Genomic DNA, 21059 nt, shown 5'->3' with positions numbered 1-21059 from the left:
AGAATTTGCGATTGTTCAGAGGGAAAAGTATCTTGCCCGGACGCGTTTTTTATTCGTTTGTCTTGCACGTTAATTGCAGCGAATATACGATTGATCTCGAGTGCGGCCCGGCGAGGTAATACTACCCCCTCGCGATCGAAGCAATCGAGCGGGAGAAACGGGTATGACCTATCGAACATCCGCCGGCTTCCGCTCTTCGCCGTTAAGCCAGGCTTAATCGCGGGAAAAGCACCCTGAAAGTTACCGAACGTCTCTCTTCTTCTTTCAGGCGTGTCTGGTGGGGAATACCAGCCGCGAAGCGTGTTGTGCTTAACGGCACTATTAGAATAGTAGACTAGTTAGAGCTTTAATTATCTGCTAATTGGGTTCCGGGATTCATCGGAAAATCGGGGACTCTGGAAGGGACTTGGAGGAGCAGCCATGGGGAAGCAAAACAGCAAGTTGAAGCCGGAGGTGCTGGAGGACCTCAAACAGAATACTGAATTCACAGGTGCGCGCTGCTTTCTACGAATAATTAATACCCTGAAACCTTCTGACGTGCCATTCAGTATTTATGCTATATACTATGTACCATACATATATTGTACGCGTAACGACATGGAATAATCAAGTTTCTAATGAAGGGATAAATTGAGTCTCTATAATGAAAGCTTTAATGAACTTGAGGATTACAATGAAGATGCAATAGATGCAGTTTACACAGATGCAGCAGTATATTTCTGCTCGAAGCGCGTCGGAAGGTTAATACATATATACAGATATTCGCCAACGCATATTAAGCTCGACGTTATATCAATGAATATTTAGCTCGCGGATTTATGTCTGGAGACGTGTGAGTAACGTTAGCGCAGCCGGGTGTAAGTAATATTTTACTTGCCTCTTTCCTTTTCAAGATGCGGAGATCCAGGAGTGGTACAAAGGATTTTTAAAGGATTGCCCCAGCGGGCACCTCAGCGTGGAGGAGTTCAAGAAGATATACGGGAATTTCTTCCCTTACGGCGACGCGTCGAAGGTAAGTGGAAAAATCCCGGATTAAGGGTACAGAGACGCGCGAGTGTAATCGATAAATTTATTAACATATCGCGTGCTCTGGCCCCGCGCCCCGGAATTATTTACGTTCCTCAAAAATTTATCATACGACTTCCCCGTAGTTCGCGGAACACGTATTCAGGACGTTCGACGCGAACGGCGACGGCACGATCGATTTTCGGGAATTTCTCTGCGCTCTCAGCGTAACGTCCCGCGGCAAGTTGGAGCAGAAGTTAAAGTGGGCCTTCAGCATGTACGACCTGGATGGCAACGGTTACATCTCGCGGCAAGAAATGCTGGAAATCGTGACGGTACGTGCCAAGCTGTAAAATCTGACTCGCGGATCCTCGCGAGGACGAGGGACGTGGGGGCCAAAATATAGTTCGGCAATTCACGGCGCAATAAATTTACTCTGAGCTTAATGCATAGTCGACCGTATCACTGCTTCCATGTTATTAAATGTATCTCCGTTGATTTAAGAATTTCCAGCCTCCGCTTCCGCAATACTAATATTTTATGGCTTTCAATGAAGAAGGTGATTTCAGAAATGTCAATGTTCTCTCTGAATTATGATACCTAAAATGTTTTTCATTAAATTGCACTGCCCCAGATTTAAGAAAATCCTTATTTAATTTCTGTTACGGAAAAATTGACTCTTGCATTTATTATATACACTGCAGAAAAAAAGAATATTCCTGATTTGAAAATATCTTTAATTTCAACGTGAAAATCTTGAAAAATGAGATTATTATATAATTCAAAGATTATTATATAATTCAACTAAAGAAAAAGTTGAAATTCTTATAAAAAGATTATAGACTGTTGCGTATATACGAAACAATGAACATAATTTGAGTATATAAGTTTTGATTTGACACTTCTTTTTTTCTGTAATATGCAATCGAAAAATGGCGCGATGTTTGTGTATAGAATATTATTTATTTTACAATAGATTTTTTTTTTCAATATAATAACACTAATTTTTTAATTTTTGGTCCATTATAGTACTACATATTATCTTTTATACGTCAATTAATTAGCGTGTAATGTTATGATTTCTTTTATTATTGTTTCAAGTTTTGTTATCCCTTTCCCGGAAGCCGATGCTTCATGACGTGTGTAATAAATAATAAACTCTATTTTACTTCATTATAACACTGTTTTTAGGCGATCTACAAGATGGTGGGCTCCGTGATGAAAATGCCGGAAGACGAGTCGACGCCGGAGAAACGAACTGATAAGATATTTCGACAGATGGATAAGAACAAGGACGGCAAGCTATCGCTTGACGAGTTTATTGAGGGTGCGAAGAGCGACCCGTCTATCGTGCGACTGTTGCAGTGCGATCCTAGTGCACAAGCTCAGTGAGGCCCTGGGCCAGTACAGACAAATATCAATATGCCATCTGCATACTCGAATCGGTGCCCGGCCCAATTAGTATCCCAAGCAGAAGCGACGCGATCGTAGAAAGTTGTCCGAGCCTGGTTGGGTCTGTCGAGGAAGCTACCGAAACATTATCTTCGCACATTCGGTCGTTTTAATATAATTATATCTATTAGAAACTTGTAACCGTAGGATGCGAATAGGAACGATTTATTTATCAAAGTCTCGAAATAAGTTACGGAAATAATTTCGTCCCGCTAGCATTCTTCATTTGAGGACTAGAAATATGATGAATGACCAGTTGTATATGTTTTGATTATGCGGGTTTTTTTATAATAGATTATACTTGGCTCAGAAAGCAATAGGAATTTGAATATCAATAGAGAGAGAAAAATAGAAAGTTATTTTATGATTAACGGCGGAACATGATTAACGATAGCTCTTAGTTTTTAACAATTTACTGTCAAAACTAGAAACTGTGTTGCCCGTTGTCCGAAGATATCATCTTGGCGGTTTCTCGCAAATACTTCTACGTTCGCGTGGGCTTATGCGCGAACACGTGTAAGGGCTTCTATAAATTGGGCCGGTACCCGAGAGGTCCCAGGGTCACTGGGCCCATGGCGCTTGCGCATACCGCAAGCTAGTCGACAAGACTAGTCCAGTCGCTCCGTTTCATTGACGGATCGGTTTAGCGAGAAGCTTGTTACGCCTTTTCGGGTCGTATTAAGAAACGTCAAGCGCGCGCGCGCGCGCGCCGCGTCCATGCGAGGAAGAGAGGACGTTGCGTCGATGCCGCTGACGCATCTCGGCAGACTGTGTGGCTCGGTCGAGACCCGACCGTTCGAGGTGACGCGAGACGATTAGCGAAATTCTAAAATACTCTCTCTGTGTTCGTAATACCCGTGTGATTTTTTTGATGGTACGCGCGTACAGGGCGAAACGAGAGCTTCGACGAGCGACGACGTTCCGTCACCCTCTCTCTATCTCTCCCTATCTTTATCTTACTTTTTCAGACAGCGAGAGCGTGCGGATCGAAACGTCGCGCGTCACAGCGGATCTTTGTGTACATAGCAGATCGTATCGCGGCATCGACGCATCCTCGGACTACCGATCTCAGCGTACGAGAGGCTCGTAACGGTCTCGCTCTTCGGCCGTGGCCGTCGTCGTCCTTGCGCGTCGCCCCGTCCCCCGCTCGTTGGTATCCGATACCCCCCGGTTCAGAGAAGATGCCCACGTCCCTTCAGGGGGACACACACACGGTATCGCATCTCCCGCCCCTCACGGACCCCGAGTGTCTCGCCTCTCGGCCCACCCATCAAACGGACTGACCATTCAACGGAAAAGACTCACAGGAGACTAACGGTCGCGTGGCGTACCTCACGCCGCGCGCTAGCAACGAAAAAAAACTTAGTGATTTAGAGATCCGCGAGATTTTAGGCAAAGGTCACTGCGAAATCGCGATCGCGCGCCGGCGAAAACGGCGGCTTTGTTAGTTTAAACGCGCTTAGAGACCGATCTAGAGCTTGATATAGTAGAGAAGGGAAGAAACGGCCGCGTGATGCGACGATCGTTGTCACATCATACGGATTGGCGTTGCTCTCCCTCTCGTCGAAGGTGCTGCGAGGAAAATGTTCGATCCGCTTCGATTCGTGCGGATGTAGAAAAGGAGCGACTAGTCTTTCGTCCTCTCCGTCGCGACGCTTCGATTTACCATGCGACGCTATCTCGGCGACGGAGAGCCGTTATTCCATCGAATCGCGGAAAGTTTGTCCTTCACATTGCTGTTATTTCATCTCGCCGTCATTTTATCATTTCTGGTGACCTTTGTCGTTACGGAGGTACAGTAAGGACGGACGTAATCGGAGCATATAGCGTTAACAGATTTGCCTCTTTCCAATCTCGCTGAGGGAAGTAAAAAAGCACATCCTTGCCGATCAGAGCGACTGGCCCTCGGTTTCAGCGAAAGGCTTCGCACCTCGCCGAGCGATTGACGGATGAAGATGAGGAAAAACTTCACGCGCGCGCACGCCGTGCCGTATTTAGAGATTTATTTTTATGAATGCGTGCGTCCCGCGTACTTGTGAGAAAGCGAGAAAGTCTGCGTATATGTGTCTGTTCTGTGTGTACGCGCGTGTCCGGTAAATTGAGAAACGAATGCTACGGAGAAGAAGAAGAAAGGAAGAAAGAGAAGAAGAGAAAGAGACGGCTCGTGTGACGCGAGCCTTATCACCCTGTCGTCCGATTACGTATCAATCGACCGATTGATCGCGATAATTATACATACATAGATATATTATACATACAATTATGTATTATTGATTATAAAATAGGAGAGGGATCACGAGTGCGACCGCCGCGATCGCGATCTCCGCCCGCGCGAATATACACGCAGCAGCAGAGTTCTGACGTTTCACGGCTTTATGGCGAGAGCCCTTTATTTCGCCCAAGCTACTGCACGATCGGGAGAGGTAATCAATTACCGAGTAAACACGAGCGTGAGCACTCTACGCTTCTATATATATTTTTTCCGGCGTACGATGAGAGTGACTTCCGGCGGCTTCTAGCGCAGCCGTTTGTCGAGAGGATCTTTACCGGGTTTACCTTCAATTCGCCTTTCTTTCTTTCCGTGAAGCTTTCTCTCATCGTGTCTCCTTCCTTTCTTCCTTTCCTTTTCACTTGTCTCTTGTCGAGAGCGATCACTTTTCGACCTGTGCTTTGATCGGTATCTTCGGGGAAAAAAACACTTTTGTTGCGCTGCGCGCTCCCAACGAGGCACCCGGTCTGGCGATGCAATGATTAATGTTCAGAGTACGGCGGCGTAATGAGAGAATTCTGAAACTATATTACGTTTGGTCGTTACGCAAAGCAGCATTGCGTTTTGCAAAAGCGCGTTATACAGATGCAGATATATAAATATAAATATATATATATATATACATTACATAGATATAATACAAGTCTCTATTATAATATATCTTTATTGTACTTTCTAAGATGTACATCTATTCACCTCGTGCTCATTAATATTTAAGGATAAAGACTATTTAATGATATCTCTCTAATCTCTCGGTATAGTCATTGTATAAACAAATAAATAACCTCATTAATGTTAATGCATATGAATATATTATACACGTTAAGATTCTAAAGCTATTCTTGAACTTTTCCGATTACACTAACAATAAGCGGAACAGATTTTATTCTGCGACACGATATCAAAGACGGCAGTGAAGCTTCGAATTTTACAGACAGTAAGAGCTAGTTGCGTTCGTTGAAAACGAAATTCATGTTACAGCATATAGCATAGGACTGCCAGTACGTCCCGTTAAAACTTGACGGCAGTCATTCACTTAAATTGTACCTTAAAACGAATCAAGAAAGCAATAAACACGGAAAAATATCGCGACTAAATCTCACACGACTCGGAAGGGAAGGTCGTAAAAGTGATATGGGTTTTTTCAAATTTGGCCGAAATCCACTTTATGGCCCTTTCTCGTAGCGACGAGCGTAAAATGTATAATACCAGAGTTGTGCCGATTTGTCAGAACACGAGCGGTATCGAGGCGATCGCGATTAGTAACGCGTGTGGTCGTCCAAACAAAGTAACCCAGGCAGCGTCTAAAGACGTCTTAATGACGTTTTATTGACGTTAGAGACGTTATTAAGACTTCTTAATACGTCATTTGACGTCACTCTGCTACCTGGGAGGATATTAACGATTTCCTCCTCTGAAAATTATTTATTCAAGTAATGACGATTTCGTTATTTTTTTGCTGGCTTAAAAATCTCGTCCTTGTGACAATTTGGCACGCGTCTGTTTTACTGAAATTTTATCCGATATATTAAAATTTCCTTTTTTTTGTATTTAAAATTATCATCATCAGAGAAACATACAAGTTGCACGTTTTTTATTGTTCTGATTTAATTTAGTTAACTTCTTGATAAAAATGTAAATGTGAAAAGCCGTGATTATTCTTCTTAAGCGTAACTAATATTATAATACTTTTGCGTCCTTACAATACTCTTACACGATGTAACGTCGATAAGAATATTTACATATGTGCATGGGATTGCAGTGTTTACTGCTAGTAAAAAAATCAAAAGTGCGAACACATTTTCTCATTCTAGAGTTTAAATATATTATAAATCATCGTTAATACGTCTAGCTTTGTATAACACGATTTCACTACTCGCTGTAAAATAATAAATCGCGCGAATTACATTCGCAAAATTCACTTGTCATTTCGATATTATAGCGTAAACTATTCCGATCGACGTTGCATTGTCTGAGGAGATGTAGAATAAGTATTTATCGACGAACCACGTGGGTGTAGATAGCGCAAGATACGAAAGAGGCAACTAATCTGTCTTCTTTTATCGCAAAATCGACTTGCAAATAATTTGATAAAATTCGCTACTTTAATTTCAACCAATGAGTGTTTAATGATGCCCACATAATGCATTATAAAAAGTAAATCGAGATGAAATTCGCACGTTTGCTCGTTTCTCTGCCGCCAATCCAAATCTTTACATTCACAAATTTTATATATACATACTTCCGCCTATACATTCGAACGACGCGAAAATCCAAAAGACATCTAAAGACATCTGAAAGCGCTTGAGAGATTCTTGAAAAAGAAAGGAGGATATATCTCAATGATATTTATTTATTACAGTTAATAGATGGATTTGTCAATTAATCATCTAGAATTTTTGTACCTCGATCAACGTGATCAGTTGAAAATAGAACGCCGGGTAGGCGTCTTTAGACGTTTCATAACGAGACCGTTTAAATGGTGCCTGAAAGACGAGGACGTCTCTTGATTTTAACGTCTCTTTAATTTTCACGTTCTCAGGCTGATTCTTGCGTACAAATGGACGTTTCAATTATGTATTCATTCGAGCGTTCGGCATCTCCGTCTTTCGTGATGTTGATAAAATATTTAATCCCGACGATCCGTTCCTCGCGGCGATCGCGGATTAATTATGCAAGAGGGAACCGATTGTGTCAACGCGCTGAAGCGGGACGAAGTCCGGCTTCGTCCGTACCGACTGTAATGTATTGTTTAATCGTTAATTGGTTTCCCGGAGTTTAACGATTGTTAAATTCTGGAATTTACACGCATTACACGCGAATTAGAGTCTCACTCTTGACATGACGTTAAAATATAGAATTTGTATCGCCAACCCTTTATCGCTAGCCCTAGGGTGCATTCGGGGAGACGCTATTAACGCTATAAACGCAAACGCTATGAACTTCGTTCGAAGAGCCAATAGCGCGACAGCGATAGCAAGCTGCCCGAACGCAGCTTAAGCGCCAATAGTATTTCGTGCCTCACCTCGAAAATAATAGCGAAAATAGCGCGAGTGATGACGTCACGCTGCCTTTACAGTGACGTCATCATCGTATATCACAGCGCCACAAAGCGTCTCCTCGAACAGTTTTGGACGATAATTGTGCTAATAGCGTGCTCCCCGAATGCACCCCTAATGTGAGACCGCTTTCAATGTTTCCTTTTCTTTCGATGGTTCCTTCTCGCGTAACTACGTTCAGCAATTTATCGCGACTCGATGAAAAAAGAACGATACCGTGTTTTCCGAAGTTTTATTTATAATGCGATGATAAATTAAGATCGGATAATTTCCATGATTCTCGCTCGAGCAGCGGGAAAAATCCAGCCGCGAGGAATATATATTGTGCCGTTCGGAACTTTCGTTTCTGTGTCGTTATTCGTTCATGTGTCGATACGAGTACCTTGTAGAAAGAGAAAAAGTCGGTTGTGATAATATTCACGACGTAGCACCGTCTCTGATCGAAACGCGTGCCTCGAGATTACCCTTGCGAAATTGCGCTTCTCCCGAGAACGCATACAGTTCCCTGCTTCGTCGGGGAACTTTTCTCGTTTCCGTCTGATCGCACCGTCGCATTCTGATGTTTTTTCGTACCCGATACGATGTACGGAGAAAGAAACGCGCGTCGAAGCGCGAAAACCAATTTGCCGAGCTCCTCTTTCTTCTCCGAGAAAAGACGATCCTCCGATCGTTTCTTCTCGCCATAGCGATCTCTTTCTTTTCCTCAGAACTGCTTATCAGAAAGTTAGCGCGATAGCTTATTCGTTTCACGAAAAGTTGCACGCGTGAAGAGAAAAATAAAGATGCACAAGAAAAGAAGAACGGAATTTTAAGAAAATATATATATAAAAGCGCGAGAAAAAAGAGAGATGGAGATTCGGTTACGTTCGTTGAAGCGATATCGATGACACTTGCTGCTCGTGTGTTTGTCGTGATATTTCTTCCTAAGCTAAGATATATCTGCGAAGTTAAGAGTTACAGTATACGGATCGTTAAAATAGTTTCTCATGTTATTATCGACGTACAACAATTTCGTGGACGATAAAAGCCGAACGAAAGAAAAACGTAACTTCTCTCAAAATTTTAACTCTATCACGTTCTTATATCCCCCCGATATTCCCTGTTCTATCTATACTCTATGATTTCGCTCTCTTGCCTAAGGCATCGTAGCGTTCTTGGCTAAATTAGAGTTTTTCGCCCCTAGGATATCAACGATATCGCGAGTTTAATCCGCTTGTGCATCAAAGATTCTATAAGCGCTATTTCTAATATCGCCGATATCTTCAAAAAAAAAGATTTATGCCTTACACAAAAACTTTTCTCTGCACCCCTCTTGCCAGCATGTTCTATAATGTCTATTTCGATAACATTCGTTGGAGGCGCGTAGCTCGCGAAGCTATCAGCTGACGCGATCTCCTCTTTCTGCCCGAAGTTTAGAATAAATCTAAAATCCGCTTCGTATTTGTGATAAATTGTCAGAGCTAATTATGATGACTTCGATTTCTTCTGCAATATTACACGTTGAATTTAATCGAGCTTCAGCGCTAAGTTTCTCGGTATCTTCCGTTATGCCGAGAAAGCTGGATTCGAATTTCTGAAGATTATTTCTCATTTCGTCGAGCTACAAAATCGATTTGTCTTAAGTAATTGCCTGTTTCGTCTGTCAATATTCTACAATTGTCTCCTACATTTAAATTTCAAAGTTCATCGACTCCCCGCGTTCGCCGCCGTCTCGCGTTCGATTGATCGAGTCTTCGCGAGCTACGCGATTCGAAGCGTTCAAACGTTGAAACATGAAAGTTAACTGTGGAGATATCCGTAATTAGAATATAACACGAAAATTTCAAATCAGCGCCCGATGTTTTTTCTCGTAGATGTAACACGCAAAAGGAACCGTAGGCATTCTGCGATAGAGAATTAATCTCTTCCTCGTGCGTGAAAAATCCACATGTTCGACGCGTATGTTTTCTCACGATCTTCTCGGTGTCTTGCAATACCACCTATATCGTTTTAATAGCCACGGAAATAATTGTTGTGACCCCCTTCTCTCCGAGGATCTTTTTCCTCCTCCCTCTGAGATTTCGAGCCGAATCGTCTACCGGCGTCTAAACGTATTTCGAACACTCTCCTCTAATTTCCCATTCCCTCTGTATACTTCTACGGCAATGTGAAATTTATTATTGTTACTTTCATATATGGTATCTATCGGTGCTAAGTGTACGAAGTACGTGTTCTATTGCGTCTTTTGTCACCCCGCACGGCGAATATGCAATATAATTTTTGTCAAACTTTCGCACGCGCGGCCGCGTCCGAAAGCCGCGTCTCTCACGTTCGCTGGTGCGATCTCGGCGTGTCGGTTTGAAGCAAATATCAATATATGATACATCAATATATGCGCGAACGACAAAATTCCGAATGTAACAAAGGATCTCGCTTGCGACGCGACGGCGGTGCGAAAGTTGTGCGCGGCGGCGGAAGTTTTGTATTGTATAGCGACTGTGTCAATCCCCGCAGGTGTTTATATTTTAATATTAATTTACTCTCAGGATTAATTTATTACTTTTTTTTTCTTTCCTCCTCTTTTTGCTTTCCTTCTCTCCGCGAAGACACGCAATGCGATATAACGTGTGTGATAATACATGCTGACGTCGTACAAAAAGAAGAAAAAGAAAACGTTACGAAAATCAAAGCGCACGTTTGTGTCTTTTTTTTCCTCTCTTTCTTTCCCTTTCGTCTTGCGTTCCGGTACCCGACGACGGAGAACACCGGTAAGACATTATTATAATGTTGTGTATATGTGATCGTGAGGTGTTACAAAATTTTTATTTGCTTTACGTCTTATACATATTTATTGTAAGTGACAATTATTACTAGTTGTTTATTATAAATAAGAACGAATCACTCTTGTGTATCGGTTAAATTGCTACATTAAAGTGTTGATATTATACTCGTTCAAAGTGCGTCTCAATCGATTCCCCTCGGAAATCTCGCCCCCCCCCTCGAAAGAGAGCGCTTTAATTGTAACTTCCCTTACGCTTCTAACCGGATTGTCCATTACGTTCTACCTTTTTTTTTTACAATCATTTATTAGGATTGCCCTGCTTTTAAATTGAGCGCTTTTAAATTTATAATAATTATTAAACTACTGATATCGATATATTATTAGTAATGATAGATTATTAAAGCTTGACAGAGTGACGTAAACTAGTTCGCTCATAGTATTAACAAGTATTATGCGTTCAAATTCTCGAAAGCTAGCTTCTTTACTATATTCTCTCTTTATGTCGATCGATTCGGATAAATCTCCGAAGTCTTTCTTTCTCTCGCGATATTCCTGATACATAATCCTAGAGTAAACCTGTACAAAAGCTCTACGAAAGTGGCGATATATTTCACGGATCTGGCTCGAGTCTCGGCTCTTGGGAAAGGTGCGCATGTAGAAAGAGTACGCCAACACAGTTTATCCTGCTAAATGGTTATCAATTCTCTATAAGTTCTGTATTGTTTACACATAAATTATAGAATATCTAAACGTTTCTTTTTTTTTTCGATGTCCTGTGAAATTGTACAATAGAGTTACAAATAAAGATAAAGCCATACTTTACGTATAATCTGATTCAGTCTTTGCTAATGTTACATAATAACGTGCGAAAGAACTAACAGTTAGACTATTTAAGAGGCTATTTAAGAATTTTAATCAAGATACTGGAAGCATAAAACTGTTCAGCTAGCTTTACACAAGATATTGGTCTTCTTCTTTATGAAATCGTCAAATTATGATTATGATACATTTCTACATTATCACCAGCATCGAATCTAATCTTATTTATCGTGATACTCCTGAGAAACTGTTAATCCATTGTCTTAATAAACTCGATCGCGGCGCAGAACTGCGTCCACCAATATTGTTCCTCACCCTCCAATCGATTCCCGTAAAAGCTGTCTACATATTGAACAGTCGACAACAACGACGGCGGATTAGTCTGAAATTAAGCATACGTTAACAGTCACTCTTCTTGCCAAAATCACATATTCTCTTTTCAATCGCATACCTTGATTATGACATAGACCAGCACGGGAGTCAGATCGTCGGCAGCAGGTATGCCCCTTTCCGACGCCATGGAGAGAAGATTCATGATGGTAGTCGCGCAACGAAATACACACTGCAACTTATCCCTAGGAGTCTTATACGCCGATATCACAGCCAATTCAGCCTGCGCCCATGGCCAGGGGCATTCGTAATGATAAACCTTTGGAATGCGTAGGTCCTTGTGATTTGGAGTTACGACCTTCGCCAACTTTTTGATGTGATCGTGAAGAAGCTGGTCCCTATATACATCTCCATCTCCATTTGGATAGAGCGCATTGTGGTATACCCGTGCCATGACGGTTCTTTCCACCACGACTCTCGCCAAATCTAACTGGTTGGCGCTCGCCGCTGAAAGTAAGAAGTAAGTTCAGACGTCTCTGATCACTCCGCTAAGATCAATTGCGAGATAAATAATTATATTCATGTACATTGCCAGATCGGATCGTTGTCCATTTCCGCGTGGACCTTCCCTAGAAAATTATCCACGAGATCTTGCTTCTCGTCAGCTAGCGTAAGCTTTTTAAACTCTTCGCAGAAACGCAGGAGAAAAGCCTCCTTTTTTTCCAAAAATACCCTCACACAAACGGATACAAGATGATTATTGATAGCATCCCGATCGCACTTAACTCGCACGCATAATCTGAAAAATATTATTATTAAGCGGTTACATCTTACATTGACTTATACATTACGTACAAAGATGATATTTATATATAAACAGTACCTATCTAAGTGAGCTAATGTCGACAGCAATCCCTGACGACATCTGATTAAATATGCGATATAAGGAGATCGCTTTTGATAGTCCTCTCGAAGTGATTTGAAGAGCTTTCTACATCCATCGTCATTAAATAGACGCACGCAACGTAAAGTTTCATGAAGATGAGCTATTAATGCCCTATCCTGCAGGTTTATAGCTTCTGCCAATTGTAGTTGCAAAAACGCAACCAGTTCGTTTTCTTTCTGCGACCAACAATGTCTCTGTAATAAAATTTTATATGTGAATATTTGAACATTAAGTAATCCATTAAAAAATCACACTTTGTTTTGTACGCCATGATTGAAAAATAATACAATAAATACCTCTGAAGTATTCCATGGAATGTGTTGAAGGTCAGCAGTGCTAAGTACCATACGTAATTTTCTTTTAGCATCCGCAAAAGCATAAGAGAGTTCTACATTATTCGGATCGATTGAAAGTCTTTCGTCTTCCACCTCTTTTGTACGGGACTGATTGCTTTCGACCGAGGCTGTATCGCTAGCTGCGCTTGGCTTTCTTCTGTATTTCGCTAATATATCATCGGTAGTATCTGAAATTAATCAAAAGAACAATTTATTACTGTCTAAAACTTGCAGGAAAACTTTTCATCTTTTTTTTAACATTATTTTCCGATTTATCTTCGATTCGATTCTACAAAACTATTAAAACAGAAACCGTTTATGTCGTAACAAAATAATATACGATAATTGTTAATAGTTATTTATTAATATCTTACCGCCCGCGACATTACCGGATGATGTTACATCTTCCGACATAATCCTGCGTAATCTGTGCCTGCACACATCGACGCCGTCGCCACCAGCTTCTCGATCGAAACATCTGTCGTCCGTCACGCGGATTGCTTTACCTCTACGATTTCTCAATGACAATTTTAATTTACCAAAGAAACCGCGTTTGTTTTTTTGATCGTCGTCCAACAATTCCTTATCGCCACGCTCGGCGGTCATGTCGAAGCTTATGCTCTTTGGAATAGCTCCCGTTGATGCATTTGGCTTGGAAAAATTGGGAATCGAACCATCTACCACGTCACAAATGCCATTAACTGTTGGTGTTGGTAAATCTGACGTTGAAATGTTACTCTTCACACGAGGTTCTGATCCGGAACTGCTGCTGGATGTTAAGCTAGCCGTGCTTAATCGGCCTACGGTATCCCCGACTGACGCCATGCAGCTGTCCAACTCCTGATTCACAAAATTCACATTAGTTCTATAACGTTCTTCGGTGGAAAAGACAACAGATTGACAGAAGGATTAAGTGAAGAAATGCAAACCTCTGTTTTCACGTCACCGTTTTGGGACTTCTCTGACAAAACAGGCGCAGAAATATGATTAGCTAATAGCAACGCCGGTGCGACTGCCGCCGCAGCGATGTGATTGTGCGCAGGTGCTTGACGTTCAACTTGCTTACCATTGTTAATTTGAAGTTTATCTATCAAGTGAACCAGCCTGTCGTCCCGTAATGGTTTATCATAGTCCATATTGCTTATATTGTTAGCGTTTTTGTCTACATATTCCATTGTACTACGTCGGTAATCGGACTTGGTTCCACCACGACCTGTCACATTTGACGACGATGGCAATGGAGATGTTGTTGGTGATGGTTGGTGAACTATCGAAGTTCCTATGCCAGAATCCTCTCGAATCCCCGAAATTGACGGAAAAGTGATGCTTGAACCATCCGGACCTAGAATCAAGAATAATTATATATCAATAATTATAGCTGCGATCAGAAGTCATCAGATATTGCTGATATCGCATTATTTAATTGCAGTATACTTACATGGAGTTGCAGATTGAAGAGTTTCTTCATTTCCCTCGGAATCAGCACGGCTTTCTATTTCGATCTCGGATCTGGCCGTATCATCAGACCTATGAAAATATATTGTCAATGGTAATTATGAAGATATCTTACTTCAATTAGAATAATATTTTACGAATGTAATATGTAGTATGTAATAATATACCTGGCAACACTAGCAGTGTCATCGGTATCTACTTCAGTTAATCTTTCCGAATCGCTAGCTAATACATCTGTGCTCCAAGCTTCAGAGGCGGTTTCACTAATGTCTAACATGGTTAGCGTAGGTTCGGCAGGCAACACAGATGCAACCTGTTCAGTAGGAACAGCAAGCAATATTCGATCCTGTTGTTCAACTATTTCGCTATCTGAGGCCAACACATCCGTAGACCAAGTATCGGATACCATAGAAACAGTCTCGTCTCCTAAAAAGTACCAATATGTACAATTAGCAAAAATAAATGTTATCAATTTTGTCAGTAAATAAATATTGTTCGTTTTAAGTGTATTATTTAGAGATATATGTATTTACCTTCAATAAGTTTCTTAATCTCAAATTTACAAAATTTGTCATCAATTTCGGATCGACTTTGTTTAGTTGGGATATTAGGCGGCGGCAAATCCAGTTGCCTTACTTCACCCGCAGCTCGTCCATCGTCTCCTTCAGTAATTTGAGACGACGGTGTATCTCGACCTGGCGATTATATAGGAAATTAAATAATTTATAAATTATTATCATCGATGTGTTACGTATAAAAAAATAATTTAATAAAATTAATGTACCTGATATATTAGGAGTTCCTCTACCCGATACATTAGCAGACACCATGTCTGAGAGATTATCGTTTTGATCTTCTGTCTCTAATTCTAGAGAAGAAGCGACACTGTGATTGGAAGCGGCTTCTGATACAGCTTCCAAGTTATCGGACGTATTGCCAATCGATCCTTCGAACAATACTAATTATTTTTAATGTAGATGTGTTATGAAAGCCAAGCAATACATTCTTTAATGTTAATATCTTTGATATTAATTTCAAATGACATAAAAAAATATGTAAAAGATAAAAAATTAACTAAAAATAAAATCATAAAAAATTACAGAACATATAGACAAATTTAATGAATATGTAAATGTAAATTTTAGTTAGCTGTGCTAAAAAGCATGAATGTTATAAAAGCAATCAGTATCGAACTCATTATCAGTAACTGATATACCTTCATCATGTGACAGCGAGAATCTAGTCCTCTTCTCTTGCGTTTCGATGCGTTCGACATTGCTATTCTCTTGTCTAGGATGTTCAGTAGAGGCGTCATCAGGGAGATTCAAAGTAACAGGTCCATTCTCCATACCACTTTGAAGCTCCATGCATAAAACCTATAAATAATGAAACACAAAGTTTTACTTGATGATAGTTTTAATTATTAGTTTTAAATCTAGTACTCTTCTTCCTTGGGATTCTGCTATAGGCATGAAAAAACAATTATTAACATTATAATTTTCTATAAAGTTATTGTATAAAACTAATTTATAAAATAAATACATTTTTTGTGAAACTAATATTTAATTTTGTACAAGCTATATATGTAAAACCATAGCTTCTTATTTAATACATAAAAAATAAATACACAGCATATAATAAATCTATTATACTAATACATGTATATCTATACCTTCTGTTCACTGAGTAGCCCTACAGATTCCCCAATTGTTGGACCAAAAGGTATGACTAGCACGTCTTGAGAATTTTTATCCAAAGTCTCCTCTTCAGGGGCAGCGGTGCCATTAATTTCCTCCGCACTTTCGTTTGTTACATTTGGTGAGAATGTAGTCATCCTTATACCACGTCCTTTTCCTATTATAAAATATTTTAACATTACACTGTTGATAATTGAGACACATATACACACATAATCATTATTGCACTATTCATGTTAATATACCTTTTCCTGCAGCAACACCTCGTTTGCTGGGTGTATCCAAGTATTCGTTACTTAATTTATTATTATGCAGTGAACCCGAAGGTAATTGCGACAGCATTTCCGCTAATTGTTTTCTATCAAATGAGCTATGCGATATCGTTTCTCCATTGTTATCACCAGCGATCGTGTTCAAAAACGTAATTAAAGAGTTCAGTTCACTTTCCGTAAACAGTGCTGCGGATCGTGACAGGCCTTGAAATTTATTATTGTCAATAATCGTTGGTTCCTCTTCCAGCTCTTCTGTCGCCCCATCCAACATCGAGTCTATTATGGAAGACACCGAATCCTTCTCGAACTTCTTGTAAAGATCAATAACTTTGTTATCGATACTTTGATACTTTTGTAGCGAAAGCATTTGTAAAATTTGTCCAACTTGCATTAGATTAAACCTCGCGACGTAACTTATCGGTGCATCGGTAATACCATAAGGCTCGGGATTAACTATAGCGGGACAAATGAAGTACGTGAATACAAGATCCGTGCACATGGCGTGCACCTCTTTTGGATCTACATTTCCGTTCTTACTAAGAAGCCCTGCCATTTGTCTCACAAGCCAGCAAACACTCGTAGGAAAGCAGTGTATTGTATCGCGAATGTTGACGATAAATCTCTGCGTGATACGATACAAGGAATTAACCGTCCAGAGTCTGTAACGCTGTAACTTGGCTTGATACTCGGCCGTGCCTTCTTTCCCGAATTTCTTCAATCTCTCCGCAGGTGGAAATCTAATAGGCGCTTTATCCGGATCGATGTCCAGGAACATTTCATCTTCCATAAGTAACTGCACTATAGGGCTGTGCAAGGCTGCCGTTAAGAAGAGCTTCGCGGAGAACAGGCTTTCGTGAAAGATTGAGTAAAATTTGGAAAACGCGCACGTGCCGTGCCTGAGCAATCTTCGCGGGTTGTCAGACGGAATTATCTGCAGTAACATGAGATGCCTCAGCAGCTGGAGGACCAAACTCTTGTCTTCCGGCAATATGCAGCTGCCGTACAATCCGGCGGCCAAGCACTGCACAATCGTCTGCATCGATTCCGGAATCACTCTGTCCCCCTCCACCAAGCACGAGGCTAGGAGTTTCGGTGACTTTCGCAATGCGCCCAGAAATTCTCCGTAGGACAAGCACGCCTGGTAGCGCAGATACTTGTACGCATCGATGAAATGTGAATTTTCCAACGCGTTTGCTCTCAGGCAACACGACGCTGGAGTGCAATCCGGCCTCGCCACTATCAAGCGATTCAGATTGACTCTCTGTTGAGCGGTTATCCATGCTTGCTGCGCTAACTGCGACGAGATATATAAGACCTAAACAGAAAAGAATCTTATTAATATACGATTGTACATTATAATAATATACATTCCTGCTAAATTAACACGTACAAATCTCTGTTATCTTTTTCTTTATATAAAGTATTACAGTCCACAGTATATTACGTGGAATCCTTAACGATGAATATCACTTACCCGTTCGTTAAGAGTCTGCAAGTTCTGCTGTTCCGAATTGACAAACAGCCTTTCCTGCCGCAAATGACGGGCCAATTCCATCATGTCCCACTGTAATGTCCCGTGAGAATCGACACTGTTGATCGATGACATTATTGGATGTACCTTCAACGTGGAAAGACAATGGTACAGAGCGATGCATTATTTTCAGAATCTAATTGAGGTGATGTTGTCTGCATAGTTACTTGCGTACAATCCTGTTAATCGGTTATCCTGCGCATTAATAAAAATCAGGGGGGCGGGACGTAGGCGTACACCTACTTCACGATGAACCTCAGCCACAGGACTTTCTTGAGCGCATATGCTCCGTCTCTCCGAGTCCACGAGGATCGCGCGTGCAGGTGTGTACGTGTGAGAAAGGGAGAAGAGAGAGCGCGGAGAAAGAGAGAAAAAGCGTCGCTTCACCTGATGGGAGTAAACAGAGATCTCAATTCGGAGCGGAGCGTGAAACGACGTGTCTCGGATATTGCATAACGCGAGTGTGCGAGCGTGGTTTCGCGATGATATCATGGGAAATGGAGCTCAAGGTGAAACCGAGGCGACCGTCCGCGTCTCCGCGTGAAAACGTCACGGCGGGGAAACGCCGTCCGCGAGAATGTCTCGCCGTTATCGTCGCGCACCCATCGAATCACGCGTGTGGGAAAAACAAATCTGTCTCGTTGCGTTCGCCTCGCTCTCGCGGTGCCCTCCACTGCCTGCCTTCCTGGGTCGCGCGTGTCCGTCAACGTCAACCCGATTTCGCACGCGCGCGCGCGCGCACGAGAGAGAGAGTGACAGGCCGAGTGACGTCCGACGTCCGTGCACTTATGACTTACGCGTCGTCGGGAATGACGATCGCACAATTCGTTGTTGTCGCACGCGGGCCAGAGCAACACCCCCGATGACACACGCACATCTTTCGCTTGTTAGGTTAGATTTTTTTTCTCTTCGACAAATGGCCGCGGGTGTGATCACGGGTGATGCGCCGTACCAGCTCGGACGAAGGACGTACGGCGTTTTCCCTACTCCGACTCCGCGATATCGACGGCGATACGTCATACGTCCTCTCGCGTCGCCGCGAAAGGCCGATTTCCAACGGATTCGCCGTGTTTGGACAAACGCGCATACTTGGCTAATGGCTATACGGTAAGCTACGGAGAAGCATTCCTCTTCTTCTTTCTTTCAATGAAAGAAGGAGAAGAAGAACCGCTTCAAAACATTTACAGCGTCAAGTGAATCGCAGCCTCATCAGGGCGATGTTTGCACGATCCGATCTTATAGGTAATGTACTTATTATTATACCTAAAGTTCATCCGACTAAATTCCGATTAACTTAATCGGCGGTTAATTCAGTCGGCAAATATCTATGTCTATCCAACGTAGGCTACGTTTACACATTATAAATCGGGTTTAATAACATCCACTCTATAATTATAACTAACTGACGTAAGATTATACGTCGTATAAATGCTAGTTAAATCCGGTTTTATTATAATTATTATTACCAATTTATAAGTTCGGTTTTAAAAAACCGTGCAAATTATACTAAGCGAGTTGTCATGATATATTGCATATTGTCAATTTAAGAAAAAATTATGAAAAATATATCTGCTGTATTTCTTTGACAATCAAGATTTCAAGATTTTTTTAAATGGAGATAAAATAATCTCTTCGAGTATAAACGAGCATGCGATTTAAGAAGTTATGATTGTATTATAACTACCAGATACGTTACTAAACTTAATTGATCGTGAAGTATGCACATACATACGTGTAAAAATGTAGTTTATATATCTATACTGATTGTCGTTATAATAATCGAATTCTTTTTTAAAGGAATGTTATTTTGAAAGTTTATTTAATAAGTAGCGGGTTAATCAATAAATGTAGATATAATTAATCAGATAACATAATAATTTCTCAGTTCATTACACGACATAGTCAATATGTATGTATATTCTTCCATCTTCTAGTTAATTTTATGGTATAGTCCGTACTTAAAAGTACGGCGATATTTTTTTTGTTGATTATTATGTATTGCACTACACGCTGTATACAAAATATATACTGATTAATGCATCTAATTACTCTTACCATAAATTAAAAAAATAATTGAAAGTGTAAGGAGTTCTATTTGATGAAAGTATATAAAAGTTTATACAAATATAGAATGAGCGATTAAATGTCATTATTCAAATAAAATCTGACATATATCGATTGCCATTATTGACATTTACATTTCTGATAAAGTGATAAAATCAAATCTAAATATTCGTATTATTAGAATTATGTCTGACAGGTTGACATTTCTTTTGTAAAGTGGTTCATAAAACATTAAATAAAATTAGAACATGAATAATAATTAGATACAATATTAATATGAATCTCATAGGCAGAGCCACGTACGCGTCTTTCGAGAGCAGATTATGCAAAGCGTCTGTTATAAATTTTGCCGAAAGTAAACCTACAGATTTGGCATGTATATATGCAATGCTATAGAACGCTAGTAGATAATAATATATAAGGTATCAAAAGGCTCAGCTAATAAAACACGAGTTTAATGTGAACATAAGTAATTTCTAATTGAACTTTTGCCACTTTAATACACTACGAACAATTTTCTCCTTAGATATAATACTAGCGTATTTAAATTACGTTATTTTTAGTATGATCTTTAGTATAATCTTTAATAATAATAATGAGTTAAAGGATATGTGAAGAGACACTGTTATATAAAGCATTTTATTTCGAAACATTTAAAGCATTAGTTAATAAATTACATGAAAAGTGTTATTTTCAAGTTATAACATCCAAATAAATACATGAATGTGTCTATTTATATATATTCATTTGTACATGTATAAATATATATATTATACAGCATGTAATACGTTATTGAAATTAATTATTTAAGAGGGTGTATAATATGATTTTTAGAAGAACAATAATTTACTGCGTGGGATAGTCCATGATTTAGACAGCTAGGAAAATCACATATATCTCTATTTGACAACAAATTTACATCAGTGATATAGAGTAAAGTGTGTTAACTGTGTGTGATATTAGAAAGCTTCACCGGCAAAACACGAGTTTAAAATTGCGAACATAATTAGCAAATTTTAATTGAACAATTTTACATATCGCGAATAATTGTTTCATTAAACATA

The 21059-nt window shown here is 40.3% G+C and overlaps 2 protein-coding genes across 5 annotated transcripts; one reads left to right on the top strand and one right to left on the bottom strand.

The window, feature by feature from the left end:
• The first annotated feature begins 398 nt into the window (after positions 1-398).
• LOC112464999 (neurocalcin homolog) lies at positions 399-7112 on the top strand. Its single transcript, XM_025032338.1, has 4 exons — positions 399-490; positions 894-1012; positions 1152-1340; positions 2197-7112. The coding sequence occupies exons 1-4, from the start codon at positions 421-423 to the stop codon at positions 2395-2397; spliced, it is 579 nt and encodes a 192-aa protein (XP_024888106.1). The 5' UTR covers positions 399-420; the 3' UTR covers positions 2398-7112.
• A 4121-nt stretch (positions 7113-11233) lies between these two features.
• Positions 11234-18927, bottom strand: LOC112464997 (GTPase-activating protein and VPS9 domain-containing protein 1-like). 4 transcript variants are annotated; one of them, XM_025032337.1, is made up of 18 exons: positions 18729-18926; positions 18099-18318; positions 17875-18018; positions 16374-17715; positions 16104-16285; positions 15648-15807; positions 15216-15389; positions 14965-15126; positions 14599-14857; positions 14415-14503; positions 14043-14318; positions 13906-13937; positions 13351-13816; positions 12938-13164; positions 12579-12835; positions 12283-12494; positions 11817-12202; positions 11234-11747 (listed from the first exon to the last, which is right to left on the bottom strand). In XM_025032337.1, exons 3-18 carry the CDS (start codon positions 18004-18006, stop codon positions 11616-11618), a joined length of 4488 nt encoding a protein of 1495 aa, XP_024888105.1. In that variant the 5' UTR covers positions 18007-18018; positions 18099-18318; positions 18729-18926; the 3' UTR covers positions 11234-11615. The 4 variants fall into 4 exon arrangements, with proteins under 4 accessions (XP_024888105.1, XP_024888102.1, XP_024888104.1 ...); XM_025032334.1 differs by having other exon boundaries at positions 13906-14318; positions 18729-18927; XM_025032336.1 differs by having other exon boundaries at positions 13906-14318; positions 15216-15377; positions 18729-18927.
• Between the last annotated feature and the right edge of the window lie 2132 nt (positions 18928-21059).

The sequence above is a fragment of the Temnothorax curvispinosus genome, unplaced genomic scaffold (assembly GCF_003070985.1).
Source record: "Temnothorax curvispinosus isolate PA1 unplaced genomic scaffold, ASM307098v1 QBEX01014792.1, whole genome shotgun sequence".
Lineage (NCBI taxonomy): Eukaryota > Metazoa > Arthropoda > Insecta > Hymenoptera > Formicidae > Temnothorax > Temnothorax curvispinosus.
This window is presented reverse-complemented; position numbering and strand designations above follow the sequence as displayed.